General features: G+C 39.7%; 1 protein-coding gene across 4 annotated transcripts in view; it reads left to right on the plus strand.

The window, feature by feature from the left end:
* CTNND2 (catenin delta 2) overlaps positions 1–27,478 on the plus strand; it is a 1,196,137-nt gene that overhangs the window by 738,483 nt on the left and 430,176 nt on the right. For all 4 annotated transcript variants that reach the window (XM_045005428.1, XM_045005429.1, XM_045005430.1 and 1 more), the window contains one exon: positions 9,795–9,989. In XM_045005428.1, coding sequence (XP_044861363.1) covers positions 9,795–9,989 — 195 coding nt within the window. The remainder of the gene's footprint in view (positions 1–9,794; positions 9,990–27,478) is intronic.

The raw sequence follows: 27,478 nt of genomic DNA on the forward strand, positions 1-27,478 counted from the left end.
GAATTATCCATACACATTAAATGAATAATATTAACCATACTGTATGTCTCATGAAAAATTTACAAATGCAGATCAAATAACTTCCAGTCATTGCCTTATGAACCCAGTTTTCCAGACTGCATTACATCACACGGTGCTAAGTTTGGCACTTGGAACTTTGAGTCATCTGAAACATTATGAAAATCACATGTAAGCCAGTCAGCATCTGAGTAGATCTGTGTGCGGTGTTTACGTAAGTGTTGCACTCAGTAAATGTGTTATTGAGAAAAATGTTTCAGATGGCAATATAGAGACTAGCTGGTGTGTGTGGCTAAAGTGACCAACTTTGAGCCAAATCATATCTCATTAATGGGGTTCCCGTATCATACATCTGGTGAACCTGCCACTTCGGTGAATGGAGGTTTGTTGTTGGAGCAAGAGTTTGGAATGGAGGGCTGCTGCTAACCCTTCAAATGCATAGTTTATCCTACTTTTTGGTGATGATTCATGTGTGTATCTTTCATGGGTTTCCTATGGCACAGTGTTGGTTACCTGCTGCCACCACCAAGTTTCTCACTTGGAAATTTTACCTCAGGGCGCCGCTGCCTGTCCTCACTTGTTACAAAGACCCTATCCCCATGAATGGGGATCCCAGATAGGTATGGTAGGTATTTTTCAAAGGCCACTGCAGAAATCCCCCTTGCACCACAGCTGCACTCCAGACTCCAGTTAACAAACTTGTACTTTATTATTAAAACTCAGGCACTAATAAGCTGGCAGGATCCACTCTCCTGTTTAAGTCCTGGCAAGTCTCATTTCATAACCCAGTTCAGGCTTCCTTTTTATAACCCATGGAGTCCAATGTCCCAATCTGGTCTCTCTACCACCATCTTGGCAACCTGGACCTCTATTCCTGATGAATCAGTCTCTGGAATCTGGAGAGATCATCTCTGGCAACTTCAGCCTGCCTGGGTCAAACCACTGCCAGCTGATGAGTCTACTCACGGTGGTCCTCCCACTGCTGAACTGTCGAATGAACATTCCAGGATGGCTCCTAGAACCAAATGAGACCTTACAGAATCCTTAGGTTTCAAACCACTGTCTCACTTCCATCCACATATTTTATCTCCCACATACCTCATACCTAAAATAGTATAAACATAGTACAAACCCTAATGTTCTCCTCCGGAAACAGGGCTGTATTGAGCTCTTAGACCTAGAGAGGAGGGGAGTGCATTACTTTGCTCAACTCTAGCTATTCAGAGAGTAACCTTGGATCTCTAAGAGCCCTGTCCAGTGGTGGCTGAAACAGGAGAATTTCACAGGGGAATAAAGAAGTAATGTGATATATAAGGCTCTATTGGTGGTCATATTCACCTGATGAACTAGAGTCTAGATATTAAGATCTAGCTCTAAAGTAATGTTTTTTTTAAAATTACAATTAGACATATGGAAGGTCTATAATGTAAAGAAGTATTTTGGCAATTTATTGAAATGTATGTAATGTACACAGACTGTAATTGCTCCTTTGTCTAGTAAATAGATAGTCAATTTGATTGAAATTTTTCAACCAAATAATGTTCTCTGTCAAAAATGATTCTTTTTTTTTTTAAAACATTCATTCCCCACTATTTTTATAGTAACTTCTAAACATTAAAATTTCCTTTTGTTTTCAATATATTGAAATTTTCATTTCAATTTTCAAAACCAAATAACCTGACATTTTTTATTTTTCTCCCCATTTTCCCCCCTTTTTTCCCACTGAATGCAATACAATGACTATCTAGGGATTTTCTTTTTTTTTTCTCACTTTTTACTTTCTCTCAGACACTTCATATATGATCTAAAAAAAGGAGTAAATAGTGAGATGGCAAAGTCTGCAGATGATATATTACTCATGATAATTAAGTACAAAGCTGACTGTGAGGAGTTACAAAGAGATCTCACAAAACTGGGTGACTGGGCTATAAAATGCCAGATGAAATTAAATGTTGATTAATGCTAAGTAATGCACACTGGAAAACATAATCCCAAATATACACACAAAATGATGGTGTCTAAATTAGCTGTCACTACTCAAGAAAGAGATCTTGGACTCATGGATAGTTCTCTGAAAATATGTGCTCAATCTACAGTGGCAGTAAAAAAAGCTAACAGTGTTTGGAATCATTAGGAAAGGGATAGATAAAACAGAAGATATCATATTGCCTCTATATAAATCCATGGTGTGCCCACATCTTTAATACTGCATGCAGATGTGGTTGCTCCAGCTCAAAAAAGATACACTGGAATTGGAAAAGGAACAGAAAAGGGCAACAAAAATTATTAGGGGTAAGGAACAGCTTCCATGTGAGGACAGATTAGTAAGACTGGGTCTTTTCAGCTGGGAAAAGAGATTACTAAGGGGATATGATAAACATCTATAAAATCATGACTGGTGTGGAGAAAGTAAATAAGGAAGTGTTATTTAATCCTTCTTATAACGCAAAAACTAGGGGTCTCCAAATTAAATTAATAGGTAGCAGGTTTAAAACAAATGAAAGGAAGTATTTCTTCACTCAGTGCACAGTCAACCTGTGGAACTCTTTGTCAGAGGATATTGTGAAGGCCAAGACTATAACAGGGTTGAAAAAAACCATATAAGTTAATGGAGGCTAGGTACATCAATGGCTATTAGCCAGGTTGAGCAGGGATGGTGTCCCTAGACGCTGTTTGCCAGAAACTGGGAATGGGTGACAGGGGATGGATCAGTTGCTGATTACCTGTTCTGTTCATTACCTCTGAAGCACCTGTCATTGGCCACTGTCAGAAGACAGGATTCTGGGCTAGACAGACCTTTGGTCTGACCCAGTATAGCTGTTCTTATATTTTTATAGCGGACAACCAGTCAACATGATTTCTCTGTGTGATGCTGTGGGAAAAGAGACTAATCTGATCCTTGAAAGCAGCAGAGTCCTGTGGCACCTTATAGACTAACAGACATACAGGAGCATGAGCTTTCGTGGGTGAATACCCACTTAGTCGGATACCTGCCTCTGGAAATTTCCACTACATGCATCCGACGAAGTGGGTATTCACCCACAAAAGTTCATGCTCCTATATGTCTGTTAGTCTATAAGGTGCCACAGGACTCTTTGCTGCTTTTACAGATCCAGACTAACACGGCTACTCCTCTGATACTAATCTGATCCTTGTATGTTTTAGCAGGGGAGTAGGGTTTAGGAGTTGGGAGGTGATTTTCACCTCTGTATAGGACATTGGTGAGATCGGTACTCAAATACTGCATTCAGTTTTGGCATCCACATGTTCAAAAAGGATTCAAGATGTGGGTGTGCCATGGATTTATATACAGATAAGATGGTATTTTCTGTCTTATTATCGATCCCTTTCCTAATGAAGGCACATAAAGAGGTTAAGTGTCCACAAGGAGGGAAGGTGGAGGCAATTCTTAAAGGGGCCAAGGGTTTTCTTTACCTTGCCGGCCCAGACAAAGCCTCCCCACACCTGACTCTGCGAGGAGGGAGGAAGAAGGCATTTTTTGCTTTTTCTGCTCTGTAACATTTCAAAACAGCTCGGTCTTAGGACAAGTTACAGAGTACCCAAAGGTACTGTCACTGCTGTCACTGCCTCTGTAACTTTTCAAAACTTGTAGAAGTTTTGCAAAGATAGAGTGGCATTAGGAAAGTTGAAGAAAAATGGGGGAGGGAAGTGAGGGAAAAACCAAACTAAACAACATAAAAAACCAAACCCTAAACATAATTCATTCTGTTTCATTCATTGGTTAAAAAATGGGGGAAAGGGATTTTTTTTTTCAAAAACTGAAACAAACATTTCAATTAAAAATTAAGCTAAAATTGATTCAAAGTAAACATTTTGATTAATATTGAAAATTTCCTGTGAAAAATCAAAACATTTCCAAACATTTTTTATTTTTCCTTTAATGGGTGGGGGGGGGGTTTCCTATCAGCTGTAGTATTTATATTTAAAAAACCCTTAAAACTAGTGGTTTTTTGCTGTGATGTGACCTTTGTAGGTAGTAATTTATCACATATATTGGGAGAAAGCAGATTCGGAGGTAGATACATGAGAAGAATGGTTGGAGGGTGAGATAGATTGCTATTAAGTTATGAGGATGGGGCACTAAGGGCATTGATACAATGGAGGAACAAGATTTGGTATCAGATGGGTTACAATAGTTCAGTCTGAAGGAGTTTTGTGTTCAGTTTTGGTTTAGCTGATTGGTCTTGTGGCAAGGAGACTATGGGGATGGTGTTGGCCTAAAATAATTATTTTCATTCAGATAGAAGTGAGAGATCTACTAGCTTGAGAAGGTGGTTTTGTGGGAGGTTGTTACTCTTCACCTTGTTAGTAGGGGAACTAGAGAGTATAATGACTTCCAAGCCAGGTAAGGCAGGGTGGTGTTTGGAGAGGTTGTTTATTGTTCTCTCCCTCCACGTACATATCATAGTCGAGTATATCCAACGTGGAGAAAGGGAGAGAGAGTTTGCATTTCTTTAGAAGAAGGATCTTGCACCTTATCTGGAATAGTCTTGCTTGAAACCTCATCTATGGCCATTCTCATAGCTGAGAAGATTAAGCAACTTTAACATATGCAAGATATATGGATTGATTTTGGTGCCTTGGTTTATCTATGCCCTGTAGGTATGATATGTGGCTAATGAAGTTTTTAGAATCTTTGATTTATAATGGATGATGCTCCAAACTTTTTCTGTATTACATAGACATGACTGTAAATATAGCTGGTCTTTATCTTCCCTTCCTTGTCAGTATTACTAGGGTTAGGGTTCTATTCTGTCAGCTTTTCTTTCCAGCATTTTGCTGAGGCAGTTGGGGCAGATAGTAAGCTGCCTTTGGCATCAAAGAACAGCTATTCTGGGCCAGACCAAAGATCCGTCTGGCTAGCCTAGTATCCTGTCTTCTGACAGTGGCCAATGACAGGTGCTTCAGAGGTAATGAATAGAACAGGTAATCATCAACTGATCCGTCCTCTGTCACCCATTCCCAGTTTTTTGGCAAACAGAGGCTAGGGGTACCATCCCTGCTCATCCTGGCTAATAGCCATTGATGTACCTAGCCTCCATTAACTTATTTAGTTCTTTTTTGAGCCCTGTTATAGTCTTGGCCTTCACAACATCCTCTGACAAAGAATTCCACAGGTTGACTGTGCATTGTGTGAAGAAATACTTCCTTTCGTTTGTTTTAAAACTGCTGCCTATTAATTTAATTTGGTGACCCCTAGTTCTTATGTTATGAGAAGGATTAAATAACATGTCCTTATTTACTTTCTCCACACCAGTCATGATTTTATATACGTCTATCGTATCCCCTTAGTCATAGCTTTTCAGTGTTTCTCAATGACCGGTCTGTGGACTGGCGCCGGTCCCTGAGAGTTCCCTGATTCAGTTTAGAAAGGCATCAAGCCAGTCCCTGGTATGAAAAAGGTTAAGAAACACTGGTCTAGACTGACCCTTAAAGATCACCCTTGAAGCTTCAGCTGTTGCAGAATGCAGCCATCTGCCTCCTTTGCGCGGTTAGCACCAGGGAGCAAATTGTTCTTTGCCAATTGCACAGGTTTCCTGTTTGTTTCTGTCTGTGATTGGAGGTGCTAACTCTGTTCTGCTGGACAACAAACCACCTATAGCAATCCAGAAATATGTTTTAATAAATGCCATTGTCCTATGAGAATCAGGGGACCACTATTGAGCTGGGGTCCTTGGGATTTGCTTCTAGATCTCTGAGCTCTGTACAATTTAGAGGCTCTGCAGAACCTGAAACCCATCCCCCTAGATTGGAACAGGCAATAGTAATTTAGTGAGACTGAAATAACAGTTTTTGTGGCCGTTTTCTGAGGGGAGTGTTTTGGTCCTAAAAGTGTCCAGAAATACAATATCAAAATCTGGGAGCTGATTTTCTGAGATGCTGAACCACCTGCGGCTCTCATTAACTCTCAGCTTCTCTGAAAACCACACATAGAGACTTTTTAATGGGTGGAATACAAGCTTCAGAAATCAGTGTCTGTTTTTCCCTATTCTGATAGCTTTTGGCTAGCTGATTATTTTATTATTTTTGTCAAATTTAAAGTAAAATGTGCAGTAAAATCATGTTGCTCCCACACTTAAAATTTGTTTGACAAATTAAACCTAGGTCAGAATTATAAAAAATAAAACAAAACTTGAAAACAGGAACTGGATAATGAAAATGCTAATAGGCCAACAAGTATAGAAATATTAGCAAATTTCTCTCTCTCTCTTTCTTTCTCTACAACAGTCCTTTTTGCAAGGCTAAAGTGCTGAAATGAATGTTCTGCCTTTTTGTCTCACAATAAAGCTTTAGTGTTTTGGAAAAAGGCCATGAGTCAGTCAGTGCTGCTAGTTTCCATTATTTCCTATTCAAATATTGGCACTTGATTATTTAGAGTGAAAGTGGCAAAATCACACATTATCTCATAGGAATGAATCATGTTCCATGTTGCTAGTGCACATGTTAAAGGCACTAACATGCCTTTCAGTTGAAAGTACACATTTCTTGATTTATACAAGTACATATCTTGACAAGTGCTGTGCTTGATACTTATTTATGCCAACCAAATTGTGCACTGATAATTATCAAATTATGCAAAATGATGTACACTGTACATAACATTATTCTGTAGTTTCATTAAGTAGCTCATCAACAGAAAAGCTGCAAATCTGTCAGGAAGGATAATAAAATGTAACTGTTTATATTTATTTGAGTTCTCACCATCTATGAAGAGAAATGAAAGTAACTGATGTGAAAGTATAAATTCTAATAAAGTGATAAACCTGATCTCTCAAATATAATATCTGTTATGTTGTGTTGAGGTTTCTATTTTTCAAAATGTTTATTAGATATTTAATTCACTTTTTGTCTTATCTGAGAATCTTTAGCAGGTAACCCCAAAATTATGGGGGAAAGAATCACTGTTCACTACTTAGAACCCAATTCTGAAAACACTAGTGCAAGTACTTCAAGTACATAGGTAGTCCAAGTGATTTCAGGGGGTTCCCAGCTCTGTCACTTAACTGCAGTGTGACCTAGGTTGAGTCACTTCAGCTCTCTGAGTCTGTTTCCCATCCCTTGTCTGTCTTGTCTATTTAGATCAGTGTTTCTCAAACTGGGGTCACCACTTGTGTAGGGAAAGCCCCTGGCGGGCTGGGCCAATGTGATTACCTGCCCTGTCCGCAGGTCCGGCCGATCGTGGCTCCCACTGGCTGTGGTTTGCCGCTGCAGGCTAATGGGGGCTGCTGGAAGCGGCAACCAGTAAGTCCCTCGGTCTGCGCCACTTCCAGCAGCTTCCATTGGCCTGGAGCAGTGAACCACGGCCAGTGGGAGCCATGATCGGCCGGACTTGTGGACGGGGCAGGTAAACAAACCATCCCAGCCCACCAGGGGCTTTCCCTACACAAGCGCCGACCCCAGTTTGATTTAGATTGTTAATTCTTTTGGGGCGGGGGCTGTCACTTGCTGTTTGTTTGTACAGTGCCTAGCACAAGGGAGCTCCAAACTCAGATGGCCCTGTAGGTCAGGGGTTGGCAACCTTCGGCATGCAGCCCATCAGGGTAATCCACTGGCAGACCGCGAGACATTTGTTTACGATGACCATCTGCAAGCATGCCCCCCATCCACATCTCCCAGTGGCCACGGTTCACTGTTCCCAGCCAATGGGAGCTGCGGGAAGCGGCGGCCAGCACGTCCCTGCGGCCTGCGCCGCTTCCCGCAGCTCCCATTGACCGGGAATGGTGAACCGTGGCCACTGGGAGCTACAGGGGGGCTGTGCCTGCAGATGGTCAATGTAAACAAAATGTCTCGTGGCCCACCAGCAGGTTAACTTGATGGGCTGTGTGGCAAAGGTTGCCGACCTCTACTTTAGACAATACTATAATGAAAATAATAATAAAAAGGGATTATGTGTTTTTTAAAATTAAACAAGTATATAAGGGATTGTAGAATCAGGACTTTAGGTCCTTAAGAGAAAATCTTTAGTGTTATGTAAAAGAGGAGTTGAATTATGCCTTCTGCCACAAAATTAGTAGCATAACCATTTTAAAATGTATTTAAAAGATTAAGATATGCTGCCACTCAAGTTAGTGGAAAAGTTCCCAGTGATTTCAGTGGGAGCAAGACTGAGGACTGAATCCATCACGTCACTCTCAACAGCAGCACTCATTTGTAAATTAACTAAAGAAAGGACACCATTTATAATTCTTCAGTAGTTAATTTATTTTATTTAGAGATCACATTCTTTCTGACCAAAAAACTTATAGGGAGAAAATTGGTAAATGGTTTCTAAAATGTTGCCCTCAATTTTTCACATATTTTTTTTCACACACAAATGGAATTAAATGGAAAGCAAAACTGTTCATACAAAAACTTGGAAGTCACCAAGAATGTGTTAGTATTTTTACGCCCAATCAGCAGGAGGGTGAGCCTTTCTGGAGGTGTTAATCTCCTCTGAGAATCAGGTTCAAAGAATTTGGGTTGGAGACTTTTGAAAACTTCGCCCACAATGCATTGCTGTTTTCTCCATCTATGGTAATCGTGACCACTTCCAGATATCTACAGTAGTTGCAAATAAAGTCATCTTTGGAATTCTTGGTAAGGTATCCAGAACAGCAGAGGGTAACATGAGTTCTTGTCAATGTCTGTGGTGATGAAAAATCACATACTGGATTGATTGATTGATTATCTACCGATCAGTAATTGAGCATCTTTCTTTCTTTCTTTCTTTTCTTTAAAAAATCTGTTCTGTATTGTCTCTAAACCTTCAATAGCTTCCCAACTCTAGAGAATGTGCTTTCATCTCAGAATTGTCTGGTATTTATTTTTGTGCCTTGAATTATAATATTTAATAAAATGAAAATACGGTTTACCTTTTGTATGTTTTACTTTTGTATGTCTTCCCCAAATCTCATCCTTGGAAATAGATCACAAAGCAGACAAACATAAACAAGATATTTATGTTAAAATGTTAAACAAATGTTTAGGCTAATTGCCAAATCTGGAAGTTTACAAGTCTCTCTGTTAATAACCTGATAGTAAAATATTACTTTTTATTATTAGAATAAGAAAAATAGGGATAAACTCTTCTGTCTTGTAAAATGCAGATTCATCTTTTTAAAAAGATATTTTATTTCTAACTACATCTTTAAAATATTTTATTTCTTGAAGATATGTTTAATTTATTCATCCCCAGAGGATTTAGGCTGTGAAAAGCCTTAGCAGTCTGGTTTCTACACAGTCTAGGACAAAAGTGCTGATGAGGCATATCTGCTCTGTCATACTTCCGTGAGAAGGTCTGCTTTGATGATGTGAACAACACATTTATTCATCAGCTTTAACTTATTTCAGTTGTAGGTTTACCATGTGGGCACAGCACGTGGGGCAAGTTCTGGCTCTCCTCCTCATATTTCTAATTTGGCAGTTGAGCCCTTCAATAGGGTTCCCCTGGATAAGGCAACTTGCCATGTTTGTTAGTCCCTGCATGAGAAAATTATTTTTATTGGCCCTGCACAGTATTTATTTATCTCTGAAACATCTTCTGCCTTTTGAGGAAATCAGGTTTTGAAGCAAAAGCAGACAGTTGGGTGATGCCGATAAGATGATTAACTTGCATCAGTGGTGCCATTTCATGTTATTTTTCTTTGCATTTTAAAAATTCTTTGTTTTGTTTTTGTTAAAAACAAGAGTTGTCTTCAAATATGCTTTTCATCAATTTGGATCCTGCTTCATGGAGGATTTTCTCTCTTAAATTTCCTGTATAAATCTGTTTGCAGCTGGGTCTCGGGCATCTTACAGCAGCCAGCACAGCCACCTTGGCTCCGAATTAAGGGCGCTGCAGTCTCCAGAGCACCATATAGATCCCATTTACGAAGATAGAGTGTATCAGAAGCCCCCTATGAGGAGTCTCAGCCAGAGTCAGGGGGACCCTCTGCAACCAGCACATACAGGCACTTATCGCACTAGCACGGGTAGGTGGAAATAATTTATAAAATTGTCTTTTATGGATAAAGTGTTTTACTTCAGTACTAAATCTCTAAATTTTATTAGTAATGCTAGAAAAGTTTATACTGTATTTGTAGCTTGTAAAAATGCCTGATACAAATTGCAGAAGGCATTGTTACAGCTAAAAAGGGCAACCCCCTCTACTTCCTCCCCTCAAAAGAATCTCAGGCAGAAAAATCTTAGCATTGGGACTATATGTTTTGTGGTTTTAGTATTTTTTCTGCTTGTGGTGGGAGGGAGAAAATGTTTTCATCAAGCTTTTAAATGCCTTATTTAAAGAAATCTGATTGTTTTCAGATAACTTATCTAATTGTTTTCTCCTGCTAAAATTTTGTGTGAGTCTTAAAAAGGCTGCAAGGCATCTTCCTTGTGAACATAATAGGACATTTACATTTTTGGAACTGAAGCAAACCAGGACCAAATGCGTTCTCTGTCTCTCTTTCTCATATTATATATATGCAACATACTCATACACTGTAGACATACAGATACGAATCATAAAGCTTCAGCATACCAGACAAACAGAGCTGTCAATATCATTGATTTAGCTGTAATGTAATGATCATCCATGATACACATTAGTGTACAAGTCCTATTTGCAGAGTGTCTTCCCAGCTATGTAAAATAGCTCTATATTTGGGAATCCACAAATAGATATCAAATCAATAGGGATACTTAATGACTAAGGAATCAGAACACAGCAGAGTTAGAGCCAAAATAGTCTAAAACATGTAGAAATATTAATAACTTATATTAAGAATTGCAGTATTGAGCAAATTTCTGACATGTTTTTCTTTGTTGTATCAATCAGACACTGGAGATTTATGTCTCTTCCCAAATCAGAAGCTTCCATTTAGAATTGACAGAAGAATTGAAGCAAAATTAAAAATACCTGCAAAACTGACTTTTTTTTTGGACCAAGATGTCAGACTTTCTTTTATTATGTTAGGACCTAATCCTGCATTTCTCGCTTATCCCATTGCGTGCATGGAAGTTTGGGGTACGCAATGAGTATAGGATAAAGCCCTTAGCAGGGATTCAGAGACATGTAAAACCCTTTGTTGCATAATTTAAATTCTTGTGGTGTCTGATTATTACTGGAGAATGCCACTTAATACTGTTAAATGCCAAGGGAAGAAGCTAGCATTCATGTACAATATAACTTTTGTGTGGAATCCTACTTCTATCCAGCCATAACAACTCTGGTATTAAAAGAATAATTAGGTTGCAAAGTGTAGCACAGGACCCCTGCCTCAGTTGCTGAGCAGGAGGGGAAATGATCAGTGAATGAGGCGGCTGTTGAATATTCATTTTTATTCTCATCATTCAGCATGTGGCCTCACACTTCATACACTGCACACTTTCCAAACCGTGCCTTAAATAATATTCTTTTTTAATTATGTATTGGTTTTTCAATAGCATTCGGACTATCTGATAGTCCCATAGCCATTAATGGATTAATCTTCACAATACCTCTGTGAATATTATCCCAATTTTACAACTGGAAAACTGAGGCCTAGAGACTGATTACTTCATTTTCAGAAGTGTTGGCTCATGGAAGTTCAATGGAGCAGTGAGTGCTCAATGTCTGTGAAAATCTGGCCATAATCTGACCCAGGTTCACACAAGTCTGTGGCAGAGGAAGAAATAGAACCCAAATCTAGGACCTGGAAACCCCTTAGGCCAGTGGTGGGCAACCTGTGGCCCGCGGACCACACGTGGCCTGTCAGGGTAATCCGTTGGCAGGCCATGAGACAGTTTGTTTACATTGACTGTCCACAGGCACGGCCTCCCGCAGCTCCCAGTGGCCGCAGTTTGCCGTTGCCAGCCAATAGGAGCTGCGGGAAGCAGCGCAGGCCATAGAGACATGCTGGCCGCCACTTCCCACAGCTCCCATTGGCCAGGAATGGTGAACCGCGTCTCCTGGGAGCTGTGGGGGGCTGTGCCTGTGGGCGATCAATTGTAAACACAATGTCTTGCGGTACGTCAGTGGATTACCCTGATGGGCCATGTGCCGAAGGTTGCCAACCCCTGCTCCACACTCAGACCCTCCACACTTGGATCCTGCCTTGCTGAGCCTGTCTGCTTACACCTGGTGCAGCTGGCATGGAGAGGCAGGGCCCTGGGGTGTTTCTAGGGCAGGTCCGGTCCTTGTGCTATGTCAGGGTTGGGTGCAGCCTCATGGCTGAATCCACATCCCGGGGGGGGGAGGGGGGGCTGCAGAGTGATCTCCCACCTCTGTGCAGCCAGTGGCCTGTGCTCCTCAGTGCCATGCTGGAGCCTCCACATTTATTTGACGAATAACATTTGCGGAATTCTGCAGAATTTTAAAATTGTGCACAGAATTTTTAATTTTTTTTGGCACAGAATACCCTCAGAAGTAACTATACAAAGAGAAAAAATACTGAATCAGGAGATCTTGCCTTGTTCCATGCATGCATGCATTTTGTGTGTTGCTTCAAGGAAGACTGGAGTCTTTCACAGCCCTGCCTTCTTCCAAATATATATATATATATATATACACACACGCACACACATGCATACACACATACTGCACTTAGGTAACCTGTTGATTGTTAGATTATATAATGATCCAGTGTACATGGTTAAATAACTTATTTTTGATATTTAATACATTGCAAAATTAAAACAGTCACAGGAAGGTACATCTGCAATCGAGGGATTGTGCTGTGCCAAAGTTCAAATTTACTTAATCTACAGTTGAGGCAGTAGTGCCCAAACAAACAAATAAACAACACCCCTGCAGCTCGTTTGTGGAGTGTCTTGGACTAGTATTTACAAAACTGTTTGCTTACTTAGGTTAGTTGACAGTCAAGGAACTTGGGTTAAAACAGAAGCAAAAACTCAAGTCTTGACAACCCTGTTGTCCACAGCACAGGATCTACACACCATTGTCTTTTACAGTGGGTTGTCAAAGCCAGGCCTCCTCTGGTTTGTTGCACATTAGTTGTTTATGCAGGTCCATCAAGCTGTATGTGAGCTTGCTGACAGAAATTTTTTGCTTTGCACTTCTGTCCCATTTCTTGTTTTTTTTCTACAAAAGGGAACATATGGCTCACAGTGGGTGGTATAGACACAGAATTTTGATAAAATAACTAAAAATGTTAGTCTCTGTAAAAATAGAGTAAAATATTAGAATTTTTTAGAAATAATCACAATTCAAGGTTCAGTGTTTCAAGATTAGAGTCGTATTTTTATTGTTTAGAAAACTACAAACTTTCCAAAGAAAATTAGACCTTTTCTTTTATGCAAATACTGAGTCTGATTTTTCTCTCCCTTTCCCCTCGATTTATACCATTGTGACTCCACTGACTTCATAGGAATTGCTCTTGATTTACAGTGGGTGTGAGGGAAGAAATAGTCCCACTGAATAAAACACTTCATTGTAATCTCTATGGCATCATATACAGTTAACATCTTTTTTGTTTTACTTCTCCATTTAGATATAAAACCAGTAATGAACTTGAAATAATTTTTTCTCATAGAATAGGGTAGTTTGTATCAGCAATGAAATTTAATCTAAAATGACAAAACAAAATCAAAGAGGTTATTTTAAATTTGCTTAAAACAGTGGTTCTCAAAGCCGGTCTGTCACTTGTTCAGGGAAAGCCCCAGGCAGGCCGGGATGGTTTGTTTACCTGCCGCGTCCGCAGGTTCGGCCAATTACAGCTCCCACTGGCCGCGGTTCACCGCTGCAGGCCAATGGGGGTGGCGGGAAGCGGCGGCCAGCATGTCCCTCGACCCGCGCCACTTCTCGCAGCCCCCATTGGCCTGGAGTGGCAAACCACGGCCAATGGGAGCCGCGATCGGCTGAACCTGCAGACGTGGCAGGTAAACAAACCGTCCCGGCCCGCCAGGGGCTTTCCCTGAACAAGCGGTGGACTGGCTTTGAGAAGCACTGCTTTAAAAGACATATTTTACATGCATTAGAATGTCTTTTTCAGCAATGTCTATGCTTTGAGTTTATCAGCCCTTGATCAAACTGCTGTCTGCTGTGTCATTTTTAGTGTGAAGACTAACAGCTTCAGACCACCAGAGCTTATTCATATTTAAATTTGCTGATAAAAATGTAATGAAAGCTATGCAAAATTCTACTTCTGAAATGTGACTCTGTAAAAATGACATTGTCAAATTCCAATTTTATTGTGTTTTAGTGGTTTCCGTATCAAAATATGCTCCGTTTACAACTAAAAAGATTATTTTCTTCCAGTTCCGAGCCATGTAAACTCAGCTTGGTTTTGGAGAGTCAGGCTAAGGATTCCTTCTTTCTCATGCATCATCAGTTGTATAAAGATTCTGCAGGCCAATTTATATCCTCAGGTACACCAGTGCAGCACCAGTGTCTTCTCTGAGGTGGTACAAGTACATCTAATCAACATGCAATTGGAACTTATAAAGCAATCCTATTTGTGATGTGTGAGCCAGATAAGAATACAACTCACTCATATCTGTATGGACTTTGAGGTGCTAACAAGTCAAATATTTTAAAGAGTGGGATGTGGAAATGTTTTTTTCACTTCAGCAATTGGATATGACTGTGAATTATCCACAGGGAGCACCTCCTTTGAGTAAGAAGGTGCATTTTTTACATAGTCACTCTTCAGAACAGTACTTGTACATTACTGAGAAACTCACTGTTATATGTTATTTCCTTATAATAAACATTATCAACTGAAAAGAGAATCTTAGCTTCCAAATATATTCTTCCAAATTTCTTTTGCTGATGTTCCAAATGATCACTTAATGCAAAACAGAAAAGAAATTATGTTTTGTTTAACTACAGTTTGGGGAAAGTTAATTTCAAAAAATCTTTGTCTGTTTTGTATGATTTCTGTGTTCTTCACTCATGAAAGAGCAGCCATACAGTCCTAAAGTGTAGTAGAGATGTTCTAAATATCAAGCATTGCTTTTTGCTGTTTTAGATTGTATCATTCTGTTTTTGCTTTGGCATGAATTAATGTGTTCTGCAATGGCATACTGTGATGCAACAGCTGCAGTTTAATTGAGGACCACAGTGGTAAATCACACGCCATGGAGTTATGGATATAGGACCTAACATTTTCAGGGAAATAGAAAAAAGGAGGTTATCCATACCTCCACATCTCTGTTAGTCCACTAATGTTGTGATAATAGAACTGTTCTGCTGACTAAGACATCCAGGTTTATAACATTAGAAAAGGAGGGAAATTCAGAAGAAACAAGTAAGGAATTAAATATCTTTCAAACTAAATAAAGTAAATTTGAGATAGTATAGTGAACTGAATAGTGAATAATGAAATCACTCCAAATTGATAGAAATTCATATTCTCCGTTTAACTGGCAGCTCCTTTTTTATTTCATTATTTTATTTAGGTTTTCTTTTTGTATAGCTTTAAATCCCTATTGCTTATTTTTACAAAATTACAAATTTATCCTGGAAATAACATTTGATTCTGATCTCACAATGGTTTTGACAAATGTAACCCCAAGTGTTTGGATGGAGGAATCCTGATTAACATCTGAGTAAGTGAGCTCAAAATCAGGCCCTATGTGCTAAATTCTGCCCTTAGATGCATGAGGTTAACACCTACTGATGGCAATTGAAGTGGTATATGCAGGTTAGTCTTAAAAATCATTTGTCAAAAGTAATATTAAGGTTCTTAAGAGCATTTTCTCCTCTTTCTGCTATATGGAGGGGAGAGAATGTTACTTGCACAAATTGCTGTTCAGGGACCTATAAAGAGCAAATCCATCCTCCAGTACCAATCCTGAGTAGCCCCTCCATATGCAGATTACTTCTCATCCAATTTCACTGAAAGGGGATCTCCACAGAGAAAGGATGTGGATTTACCCCTAAGTATATAAGGTTATGGAGGAAGGGAAAGCAGAGAGAGACTTCATTTCTGTATTGAAAGATACCTTTTGGTGTGAGCATCATGTGGTTGTGGCTGCAGGTATTTGGGGTTTGGGGAATGAACAAGCAGGGAATGGAGCCAAGATATAGAGACTCTACACAGAATCTTTGTAAACCCTTTGTAGCTCATTAGCAGTACCTGTTTTAGTGGGGAGGGCTTTGTGTCCTAAAACATGAAGGTGTCCTAACATTCATGGAAAAATCCCAAACACCTTAGGGCATCCCAGATTTCACATATATCCCCTATATATTTATATCCCCTACTTTCATGCTCTGTCCCCTAAAAGATGAGTCTCCAGGAAGTTTATGATTTTGGTATCTCCAAAATTTCGATTTCCTTTGATGGTTCTTTTGTTTCGTTTGTTTTTGTTTTCTATAGGAGAGCATGATATAGGCCATACTTGAATGTATTTCAGTGTATCTTGATATTTTGTTACAAATTGAGGTGTAAAAAGTTTTATTATAAAAATCACAATAATACCCTGGAAACTCAGTGAAATTCCTTGTAAATTACAGCTGCATAGTTTGTGGAGGCAGTGCCTACACTGTGACCGAGAATGTCTGTGTATCTATTTACTGAATATGTTTAGTCACAGACACTGGGTTTGATCCTGCTTCTATTAGACTTCTGTCATGCAGGACCAAGTCCACTCTCTTTTATTTACTTGAGCACTGTTCAAAAGCGCAAAAATATAAAGATGTTCTTCAGGATATAAAAAGTGATTTGAATGCTAGTATGTTTGTGCCTTTCACATATTTCTGTACTGTTAAAGAAAACACAAAACTGTGCTCAACTGAACTATCCAACAGTGACATTAAGAGAATTCACACTCTTGTTAAATGTTCATTATTGCAGTAATATTATTCTTAAAACAACTCCATTGAGAAATTACCAGGCCATTCCATTTTTGAACAAAGGGTCATCTTAACTATCTTAAAAGTATTATTGAGAACTTCTGGACATATCTTTTTTCTATAGGATACCATATTTCAATGATCTGCATGTCGAACTCCCATTGAGATCAGTGGGATTTTCACACACAGATTGTATATGTCATCTTCTATGAAGGGTTTGTCCGTGTTGTCCTCCCTGGCATCCTTCCCAGCAGCCAGCGATCCATGTGTGCCCACAGCTCCCATTGATATATCAGTGTTGTACATACCACATGATCAGGTCCTGGAGTGCAAATATTATAATTAACTTAACTAGTACAATAGTTCTCTATTACCAAAAAACAAAAACAACAACAACAAAAACCCCTTTCATTTATAATGATCAACCATATGCTATTAAAATATAATTCTAAAATAATACTATCTAATAATATATGGATTGTATTGTAACAAAATAGCAATTTTATTTATTTATTTATTTATTGAGAGCATAGTGCTTGGCAGTGTACAAAGGCAATGGGGAAGAGTTCACAGTTTAAAGGAAAAGGAATAATTCCTACACATAGTGCCTTCAGTGATGAGAAGGTGGCTTTAGTGCAAAGCAATGCAGGATTGTTGCTGTGTTCTGTTTTCTTGGGATATTTTGGTTAATAAATATGAGAGTGTTTTTTGCTGATAAATGTTGGACAGATGGGAGGAACTGTATTTTTAATGGAGGAATTTGAAAAGAGTGAGGGTCAAGTTAGTGTGAAAGGGTTGGAAGGGGGGAAGGATAGCTCAGTGGTTTGAGCAGTGGTCTGCTAAACCCATGGTTATGAGTTCAATCCTTGAGGGGGCAATTTGGGGATTGGTCCTGCTTTGAGCAGGGGGTTAGACTAGATGATCTCCTGAGGTCCCTTCCAACCTTAATATTCTATGAAGTTTGGTTGTAATATGCACCTTTCAGTCACATTACCCCAGCATATTTGCTTTGGTATAGGAAAGCATAACTTTTTATAATGATTATAGTTATTATGTTTGTGACATAGGATTTGCATGATTTTATTAACTTAAAGGGTCAAATTTAAAATGTTTCTACTGGTCTGACAGTTTGAGGTATTTCCTATATAAGGTGAGAGTCACCCTATGCAAAGGACTAGCTCAAGGCAAATGCACCACTTAAGTCCTGTCATAAGGACTAGAGTGGTACATAGGGCTTGTGTTGCACCATTGCTCGAGGCTCAGTTTCCATCCATAATGGAACTGTTTAAATCTTTCAACTTCTTTGTGTAATGAGCTTTGCATTTTATTTCTTTGTCTCTCTGTTTAAATACTTGCATAACTTAGGAATTAGTGAACTAAAGAGCATTTTCTATTAAATTGGAGGACGAGAGCTGTACAGTGGGAACTGAGCAAAGGTCTTGAAAGGGGGCTTTTTACCAGCCAGTCAGAATCACCAGCGGCTTATCCCATTTGGACACAGAGAGTATAAAGCACCCAAGGTTTGGAGCTGAGAAGCACTGCTGAACCACAACATTCTGGAAACAGCTGATTCTAGGAATGCAAGATGCAGGCGTTTGAGAAGCTGAAGAATTGGAAGATTTAAGATCAGTCATACTTTGAAGGGCATTAAGGAAACTCTAAGTATTGACAAAATGGAAATTTACAAATATGTCCTGATTAGGCTTTAGGTGGCAAAGAAAGTTCCTGAGTCTGGAATCCCATAAGTGTACTTGATAGGGGGAGTTTGATATCTGCAGCATTACCAGATGCATCCCTAGAAAAACTACCTTGATCTCTTGATCTGAAATTCAGAATTTTTACTTCCTTTTTCCTTTTATACAAATTCAACTTTAAGGTGCACCATTGCTTGTGAATATTTGCTTTTATTCACCAAGTGTGTATGTGTTACTAGAATTCCTAAGCCTAATAGAAATAGGCAACAAATTAGTGTAAATTACAAGTTGACATAAATTAGTAGCATACTCGAACTCATAATAAAACAATTACTGTTAAAGAAATGTCAACTCTAAAATGGTGGCTAAGTAGGTTATTCCATTTGCTACGACTCAAGATATATGGCTCCACCTCCACATTGTTCTTCTGGAATTGTTCAACTAAAGGAACATTTTTTAACCATCTTGAGCAAGGATAGAACAGCTGTAAAAGGGTGGTTGAGACACTGTATAACAATTTGACAAGTCTACAGACTAAAATGAAACAGCTTGGGCAAAAGGAGCCTTGAATAGTGATCAGATCCAAACAGTTCTGTAAACAACAAGGTGACTGAGAAACCTAAAAGACAGTATTTTTTCTGAGACAGAATATATGAGGAGCTTCAGTTTCTGAAGAAAACGTGGAGACCTGCTGGAATTGATGTCAGAAATATCTAAAAATGGAATGTCCTTTCTTCAAAAGTGGAGGTAAAAGAGCACATCACTGCAGAGAAAGCCTCAGTAGTTTAGCCTGCAAAGATTATTGCCGCCTCCATTGGGAGCAGGATTTATTGGACGTAAAAGAAAATTGAAATTTTGCTTGTGAAAATTCCTTTTGACTCTAGAAATTAGTTTTGTGTGTGTGTGTGTGTGTGTGTATGAACCATTGTGGAATAACACTAATGGTAAGGAAATGACTGTAAGCGCATGGGACTGCACAAGTGGGAAACAGACAATACTTCAGTATCAGGAGATTTGAACCAATTTATGACCTTTATTTTGTCTTACATTTTGTAGCTGCCGGTGATGTAGACTGACATTCATACCATCTTCAGAGCTCTATTGAATGTGCCCAGTGGAACAACTATTGTAGTTGGAAAACAGCTACCCCTGGTCTAGGAGAGGGGATCGGAAAATTTGTAAAGCTGTGATAATCCAGGCTATATAGAACATAAACAGATGTTACTGTTCAGGGCAGAGGAACTGCCTCTAACCATATAAGAGAAGTGTCTGACAACAGAAGAGACCCCACAGTAAGAATGTTATAGCACCATTGCCAATAATGTGCCAGACCGCTAGCAAACAAGTACACATGGTAGCCCAGGTAGAGCCAATGCCAACTGATACATATATGCATCAACCACAAAAAAAATGGAAGGGGGCGGGAACACTGTAAATTGGAAATCAGGATCAAACCAACTAATTCTGAGCTCAGCCTTGTAAAAATACTTGGGATTCACTACAAACAAGATGTAGGCTCCTTAGAAAAAAGGCTAAGCAAATTGATTACATTGTGTGGGATCCCCTATACCAGAGAGTAACTGAAATCCTAAGTTAACTGGTTTTCATGATAAACTAGTTGGTCATTTAGAGTCTGTCATACATTTTAGCTTAAATAAGATTTTGCTTTTAAAAGCTCAGTGGAAGGCATCTAGACATCTAGGTTGTATTTCCCTAGGGTTTTTTTGTATAAGAAGATCATGTGAGACAGTATCAAAAGCCTTACTAGAGTCAAGATATACCACATCTACTGCTTCTCCTGATCCCCAAGGCTTGTTACCCTATCAAAGAAAGCTAGAAGGTTGGTTTGGCATGGCTTGTTCTTGACAAATCTATGTTGATTGTTACTCATCACCTTATTACCTTCTAGGTGTTTGCAAATTGATTGCTTAATTATTTGCTCCATTATCTTTCTGGGTACTGAAGTTAAGGTGACATCTGTAATTCCCCAAGTTATCCTTATTTTCCTTTTTATAGATTGGTACTATATTTTCCCTTTTCCAGTCCTCTGGAATCTCTCGCAGCTTCCATAACTTCTCAAAGATAATCACTAACAACTCAGATATCTCCTCGGTCAGCTTCTTGAGAACTCTAAGATGTATTTAATCAGGCCTTGGTGATTTGAAGACATCTAATTTGTCAAAGTAATTTCTAACTTGTTCTTTCCCTATTTTAGCCACTGATCTTACCTCATTTCACTAGCATTCACTACATTAGACGACCAATCATCATCACCAGCCTGTTTGGTGAAAAACTAAACAAAAATGTCATATATCACTTCTTTCATTTCCACATTTTCTGTTGTTTTTTCTCCCCTCATTGGATGATGGGCCTACCTTGTCCTTGGTCTTCCTCTTGCTTCTAATGTATTTGTTTTCTTGTTACCTTTTATGTCTCTAGATGGTTTAATCTCATTTTGTGCCTTGGCCTTTCTAATTTTGTCCCTACATACTTGTGTTATTTGTTTATATTCATCCTTTGTAATTTGACCTAGTTTCCACTTTTTGTAGGACTCATTTTTTTTTTCAGTTCCAGATCATTGAAGATCTCCTAGTTAAGCCAGTGTGGTCTCTTGCCATTCTTCCTATCTTTCCTACGCAGTGGGATAGTTTTCTCTTGTGGCCTTAATAATGCCTCTTTGTCAAACTGCCAACTGTCTTCAGTTGTTTTTCCCCTTAGACTTGCTATTTATGAGAATACAGCAGTTAGCACTGGGGTAGGAAACCTATGGCACGCGTGCCGAAGGCGGCACACAAGCTGATTTTCAGTGGCACTCACACTGCCCAGGTCCTGGCCATCAGTCCGGGGGGCTCTCCATTTTAATTTAATTTTAAATGAAGCTTTAAACATTTTAAAAACCTTATTTACTTTACATACAACAATAGTTTAGTTATATATTATAGACTTATAGAAAGAGACCTTCGAAAAATGTTAAAATGTATGACTGGCACACAAAACCTTAAATTAGAGTGAATAAATGAAGACTTGGCAATCCACTTCTGAAAGGTTGCCGACCCCTGAGTTAGCATATGCTTTTCAGTTATACACACACAGCATGCACACAGTCCGCCAGCTGATGTTTATAGTTACCAGTCCAGAGTCTGGATCAATCTAGTGTCCAGACAGATTGGTTGTAGAGGGGAGCCAGGCTCTGTTGGTTGCGATCCGATGCTCCTGGAGTTGTGGCAAGATGAACCCAAATTCTCATTGTCAAGCACCCTTTTCTTATAGCCTTTTTTTTCTCTGTTGAAGTCTATGGATTTTGCTGTGTCAGTTTGTGACCAATTACTCCTTAATTGGTGTTCTCTTTTGATGTTAGCATTCCAAAACACCTCAGAGAGGGTCATCCTGTCCTGGTTTCGATTTAATCAATTGTCTTGTTTTTAGGGGTGCCAGCATCCACCTCAGGTTCTTAGCCTGCCCTTCCTTCATTATGGATGTGTGTTGATAGTTCTCTGGTGTCATTAAGTCTCTTCACTCCTTGTTCCTTGACAATCTAGCTATAACAATGGCCTTCACACCTTATCTTTTCCTAATGCATGCATTCCTCATTCACACAAACAGTCTTTTACAGAGACCTTCAAAGGTATACAGCAGTTTTTATGTTGAGCAAGAAAGGCATTGTAAATTAAACGTTACTAAATCCTATAATCAAAACAGTTCACGTTCTGGCCCGGGCCTTCAACATTCCTATAATCTCCTTAACATAGACACAATACAAGATCCTGTCTCTTACTTACTAAACCTTAAAACAAAGAAATGTATATTTAACTAGCCTGCCTAATTTATAATACATATAGGAAACTATAGTAGACATAACTTATCCTAAAACAAAAGGGTGACCATAATCAGTCATAAGGATTGTTCTAGTCTGTCCCTGCCTTAACATCAGTACAGACACTGGCAGTCTGTCAGATGTGTTTCTACCAATGTCCCAGAGGGTCATTCCTTTCTGCTATTCAAAAAGGGTGGCTGGCAGGATGATCAAATCATACATTAATTCTGATATACAAACATAAAATCCTGCTCCTACACCCATACTGTACATTCCAAGAATTTATTGGATAATCTATGCCCTGCTATGTTATTTTCCCAACAGATGTCTGAGTAGCTGAAGTTCCCCATCACCACAAAGTCCTGTACTTTGGATGATTTTGTTAGTTGTTTAAAAAAAGCCTCATCCACCTCTTCTTCCTGGTTAGGTGGTCTGTAGTAGACCCCCACCATAACATAACCCTTGTTTTTTATCCCTTTTCTCCTTACCCAGAGATTTTCAACAAGTCTGTCTCCTATTTCCATCTCCACCTCAGTCCAAGTGCATACAGTTTCCATATGAGGCAATGCCTCCTCCCTTTTTTTCCCTGCCGGTCCTTCCTGAGCTGAACCCTTCTATACGAATATTCCAGTCATGCGTATCATCAGTCTGTGACACCAACTATGTCATAGTTGCGTTAATTAACTAGCATTTCAAGTTCTTCCTGCTTCTTCCTCATATTTCTCACATTAGTACACAAATATCTAAGATACTGATCTGATTTCCCCCAAAGTTCTATCTTGTCTCTCTCCATTATCCCTACTATAACAGCCCATGCTCCCCCCAGATTCCAACTCATCTCCCAGGTCTCCATGTTTTTAAACTTACCTGCAGGCTTTTGTCACCTGCCCCCACTGAACCTAGTTTAAAGCCTTCCTCACTAGGTTAGCCACTCTGTATCTAGATATGCTCTTCCCGTTCCCTGATAGCCTGACCCCATCCCAGCTTAGCAATCCTGCAGAGATAAAATTTCTCGATACTTTAAATGACTGCTTCATGGAGCAGCTGGTACAGGAACCCACAAGGGGAGAGGCAACTCTAGATTTAATCCTGAGTGGAGTGCAGGAGCTGGTCCAAGAGGTAACTATAGCAGGACTGCTTGGAAATAGTGACCATAATACAACAGCATTCAATATCCCTGTGGTGGGAAGAACACCTCAACAGCCCAACACTGTGGCATTTAATTTCAAAAGGGGGAACTATACAAAAATGAGGGGGTTAGTTAAACAAAAGTTAAAAGGTATAGTGACTAAAGTGAAATCCCTGCAAGTTGCATGGGCCCTTTTTAAAGACACCATAATAGAGGCCCAACTTCAATGTATACCGCAAATTAAGAAACACAGTAAAAGAACTAAAAAAGAGCCACCGTGGCTTAACAACCATGTAAAAGAAGCAGTGAGAGATAAAAAGACTTCCTTTAAAAAGTGGAAGTCAAATCCTAGTGAGGCAAATAGAAAGGAGCACAAACACTGCCAACTTAAGTGCAAGAGTGTAATAAGAAAAGCCAAAGAGGAGTTTGAAGAACGGCTAGCCAAAAACTCAAAAGGTAATAACAAAATGTTTTTTAAGTACATCAGAAGCAGGAAGCCTGCTAAACAACCAGTGAGGCCCCTTGACAATCAAAATACAAAAGGAGCGCTTAAAGATGATAAAGTCATTGCGGAGAAACTAAATGGATTCTTTGCTTCAGTCTTCATGGCTGAGGATGTTAGGGAGATTCCCAAACCTGAGCTGGCTTTTGTAGGTGACAAATCTGAGGAACTGTCACAGATTGAAGTGTCACTAGAGGAGGTTTTGGAATTAATTGATAAACTCAACATTAACAAGTCACCAGGACCGGATGGCATTCACCCAAGAGTTCTGAAAGAACTCAAATGTGAAGTTGTGGAACTATTAGCTAAGGTTTGGCACGGGCCCCATGGCGCCACTGGGATGACAATCCCGTGGGCCGGATCCAAAGCCCTGATGGTGTAGAGGCATCCATGTTCTGGTTGTCTATCTAGATCCAGGTGCAGGTAGAGGAGACAGGAGCAGTGCTAGCACTCTGCGATGCAGCCCTTCCTAACCATAGCAATTATATTACAACTCCCTCCTACAAACTCCCTCTCAAACTCCCTGGTTTGCTAGTGCCTCTTGGTTGCCTAGCCTCTGGCACTTAAGGCCTTCTCTCCTAGGTCAGTCCTACCCCCTCATTAATCACACGGGGGAAGGATGATCACAAGGCTGATTGCAGCTGGTCAAAGTTGATCAGGACTGATCCAGGGAACAAAGGCTCAAGCAGTCCCCAAACACCCAATCCCAACTGATCCTGTAAATTTAAATAACTACAGTAGGTGCCACTTCAAAGCAATTATGTGTTCATTTAGAGCAGTGGTTTTCAACCTGTGGTCTGTAGGCCTCTGGGGGTCCAGAGACTATGTCTAAGATTTCAGAAGGGGTCTGTACCTCCATTCAAAAATTTTTAGGGGCACACAAATGAAAAAAGTTTGAAAACCACTGGTTTAGAGAAATAAATGTCATATGGTGGTTATATATGTGATGTTACATTTTCATGTAGTTTTGTTAAGCTAACATGAGGTAGGTTTTATTTATTTATCTTCTGATGTATTTAACGGTTCAGTTCTCTTAGGCATAAGTTATACAGAGAATATTTTCTGTGTAATTTGAAGGTGAATAAAAAGGCAGAAACTAAGAAGAAAAATGGAGAGAACTGTTCAGCCAACCACTCAGAATAACCAGATTAGTATCCCTTTCATTTGAATACAGAGGGTATAAAGCATCCAGTTATTGAGGCTGTGGAAGAGCTGCAGGATTCAGGAACTGGAGAAGTTTATGATTGCAAAGATCAGGAACTGGAAGATTCAAGACACAGACAAAATGGTACTGTAAAGGGAACACAGAGGAGATAATTAAGAAACTGAAAATTGGAACAGCCTGGGCTATATTGTGTCCTGATTTAGCTTCAGGGAATTATAAGTTGATCCTTTTCTGAAACTCAAAGACTGGATATCTGCACAAGACATGGAGTGTACGAAGACAATCTATCTTAATCTGGAATTTGGCAATTTGAATTTATTATTGTACATTTTTCTCTTTTTTTAGTTAAGATTTACATTTAAATGAGAGCATTTTGGAGGGACATTTGTTTTTAATACAGAATATGTGTGTTGCACCAGAAAATCCTAAACATACCCTGGGAGAGAGCGCTTACAAATCAGCAGATTACAGCATCATTTGTTTCTTTTCTTTTCTATAAATTGAATTAAAGTTGATTTTTTCATTTATTCCTCTAAATATTTTTTTTCTATCTGGAAAATTTCTTACTTTTTTTGAGACAGCATCAATGGAATGTAGTTCACCTATAAATAAATATATTACCATGTTCATATTGAAAGATTTACAGGATGCTAGATTTGACTATTCATGTTTACTAGTCAAGTGTTCCTGTCAAACCCCGAGCTTCATGATAGCATTTCAAGCATTTTTTTTACATTAATACAATTGCCAAAAATCTGTTGCTTGCACTATAACTTCTAATTGGCAGTTCTGGAGGAAATTAAATACACATTCCCCAAAAGGTCACATTGTAGGACATATTTTTAAAGGGACCTCTATTTGTCAGAAATTTGTGTGTGTAAATTGAATTTGTACCCACAGCAGGGCCGGCTCTACATATTCGGCCGCCCCAAGCAGTCATGCGCGGGAGACGCCCCGGAGCCCCGGGAGCAGCGGACCTCCCGCTGGCTTGACTGGTGAGGGTCCGCTAGTCGCGCGGCTCGGCTGGACTTCCTGCAGCTGCGGACGGTTGGCTGGTCCGGCGGCTCCGGTTGAGCTGCCGCAGTCATGCCTGCGGGAGGTCCAGCCAAGCCGCGCGACCAGCGAACCATCCGCAGTCATGCCTGCGGCAGGTCCGGTCATCCCGGGGCTCCAGTGGACCTCCCGCAGGCATGACTGCGACAGGTCTGCCGGCCCAATCTGCCGCCCCTGACGACAACTGCCGCCCCACACGCGTGCTTGTCGCGCTGGGGTCTGGAGCCGGCCCTGACCCACAGTGATCTGCATGTAAACACGGTCAAGGCTTCTTTACATATGCAAAGTGTTAAAAACAATGCATTTAGAAAAAGAAAACTGCAAAACATTACATGCAACTATACAACAGGCACTGTGAAATGGACAAAGCAGCAAGAAAACATTTGTTCAATAAAAATATGAGCTGGATTATATGATTTGTGGAGCAAAATGTTGCAAGATAATATCCCTAATGTATACAATAATATGGACCAAGTAAATCAGTGCATTCAAAAGAATGCAGCAGAGGAATCTGTATACATTTACTCTTATATGATCGGACATATCTTACTCTTTCCAAATTCTCTTTGACTTTTGTTGAATTCACAATGATTCCAATTTCCATCTGTGGGAATTTTGACTGAACAAAATGCTCAGGTATGAGGCCTTAGGACCCTTTCATAAGATATACCTCAATTTTCATTATAATATAAGTGTCACTGCATCCAGTTTGGTGTTGTGGGAAGGACAGAGGAAGAGATGTAAGGTGCTTATTCTGCACATACAAAAGCAGCCAGGAGAGCCCTAGCAAGCAAGCCCACCTAATTTGCCAAGGCCCACATCACATCCTTAAATGGTCGTCGTGTATGGTTAGAAGGCCTTTCTGGGGTGTTCTCACAGCTTGGCCAAAATTTCTCCATAGTAGAAAACAATTTTCCTTTTCCTGTGATCCATACAGCCAGCTTCAGGAAGTGTTCCGCTCTCCCTCCCCAGCCCCCCACGAGCGATGAAGACCCAAGATGAAATAATAATGAGATCTTCATTACAATTTCTTGATTGGCCTGCTTAGACACAGTTCATAGTTTGTAGGTGTTGAAAATTGCACTTAGACATTTCAGGATAAAACTACACTTCCAGCTCAAGATTGAGACTCTCACCTTTAGACATCATCTCTACATCTCAGTTAAGCAGCTCCTGTTGAAAATAACAGGGAGATGTTTAGAAGATTCAGATGTCCCTTATAGGTCCAGATTATCTGTTACACTCCGCTTCTACTGAGTACAGCATAAAGCAAGTACTATGCCCTAGTACTAATGCAAGTTAGAGCCCCTAAGGACTGACCACTAGCTA

This window comes from Mauremys mutica, chromosome 2, assembly GCF_020497125.1.
Source record: "Mauremys mutica isolate MM-2020 ecotype Southern chromosome 2, ASM2049712v1, whole genome shotgun sequence".
Classification (NCBI taxonomy): domain Eukaryota; kingdom Metazoa; phylum Chordata; order Testudines; family Geoemydidae; genus Mauremys; species Mauremys mutica.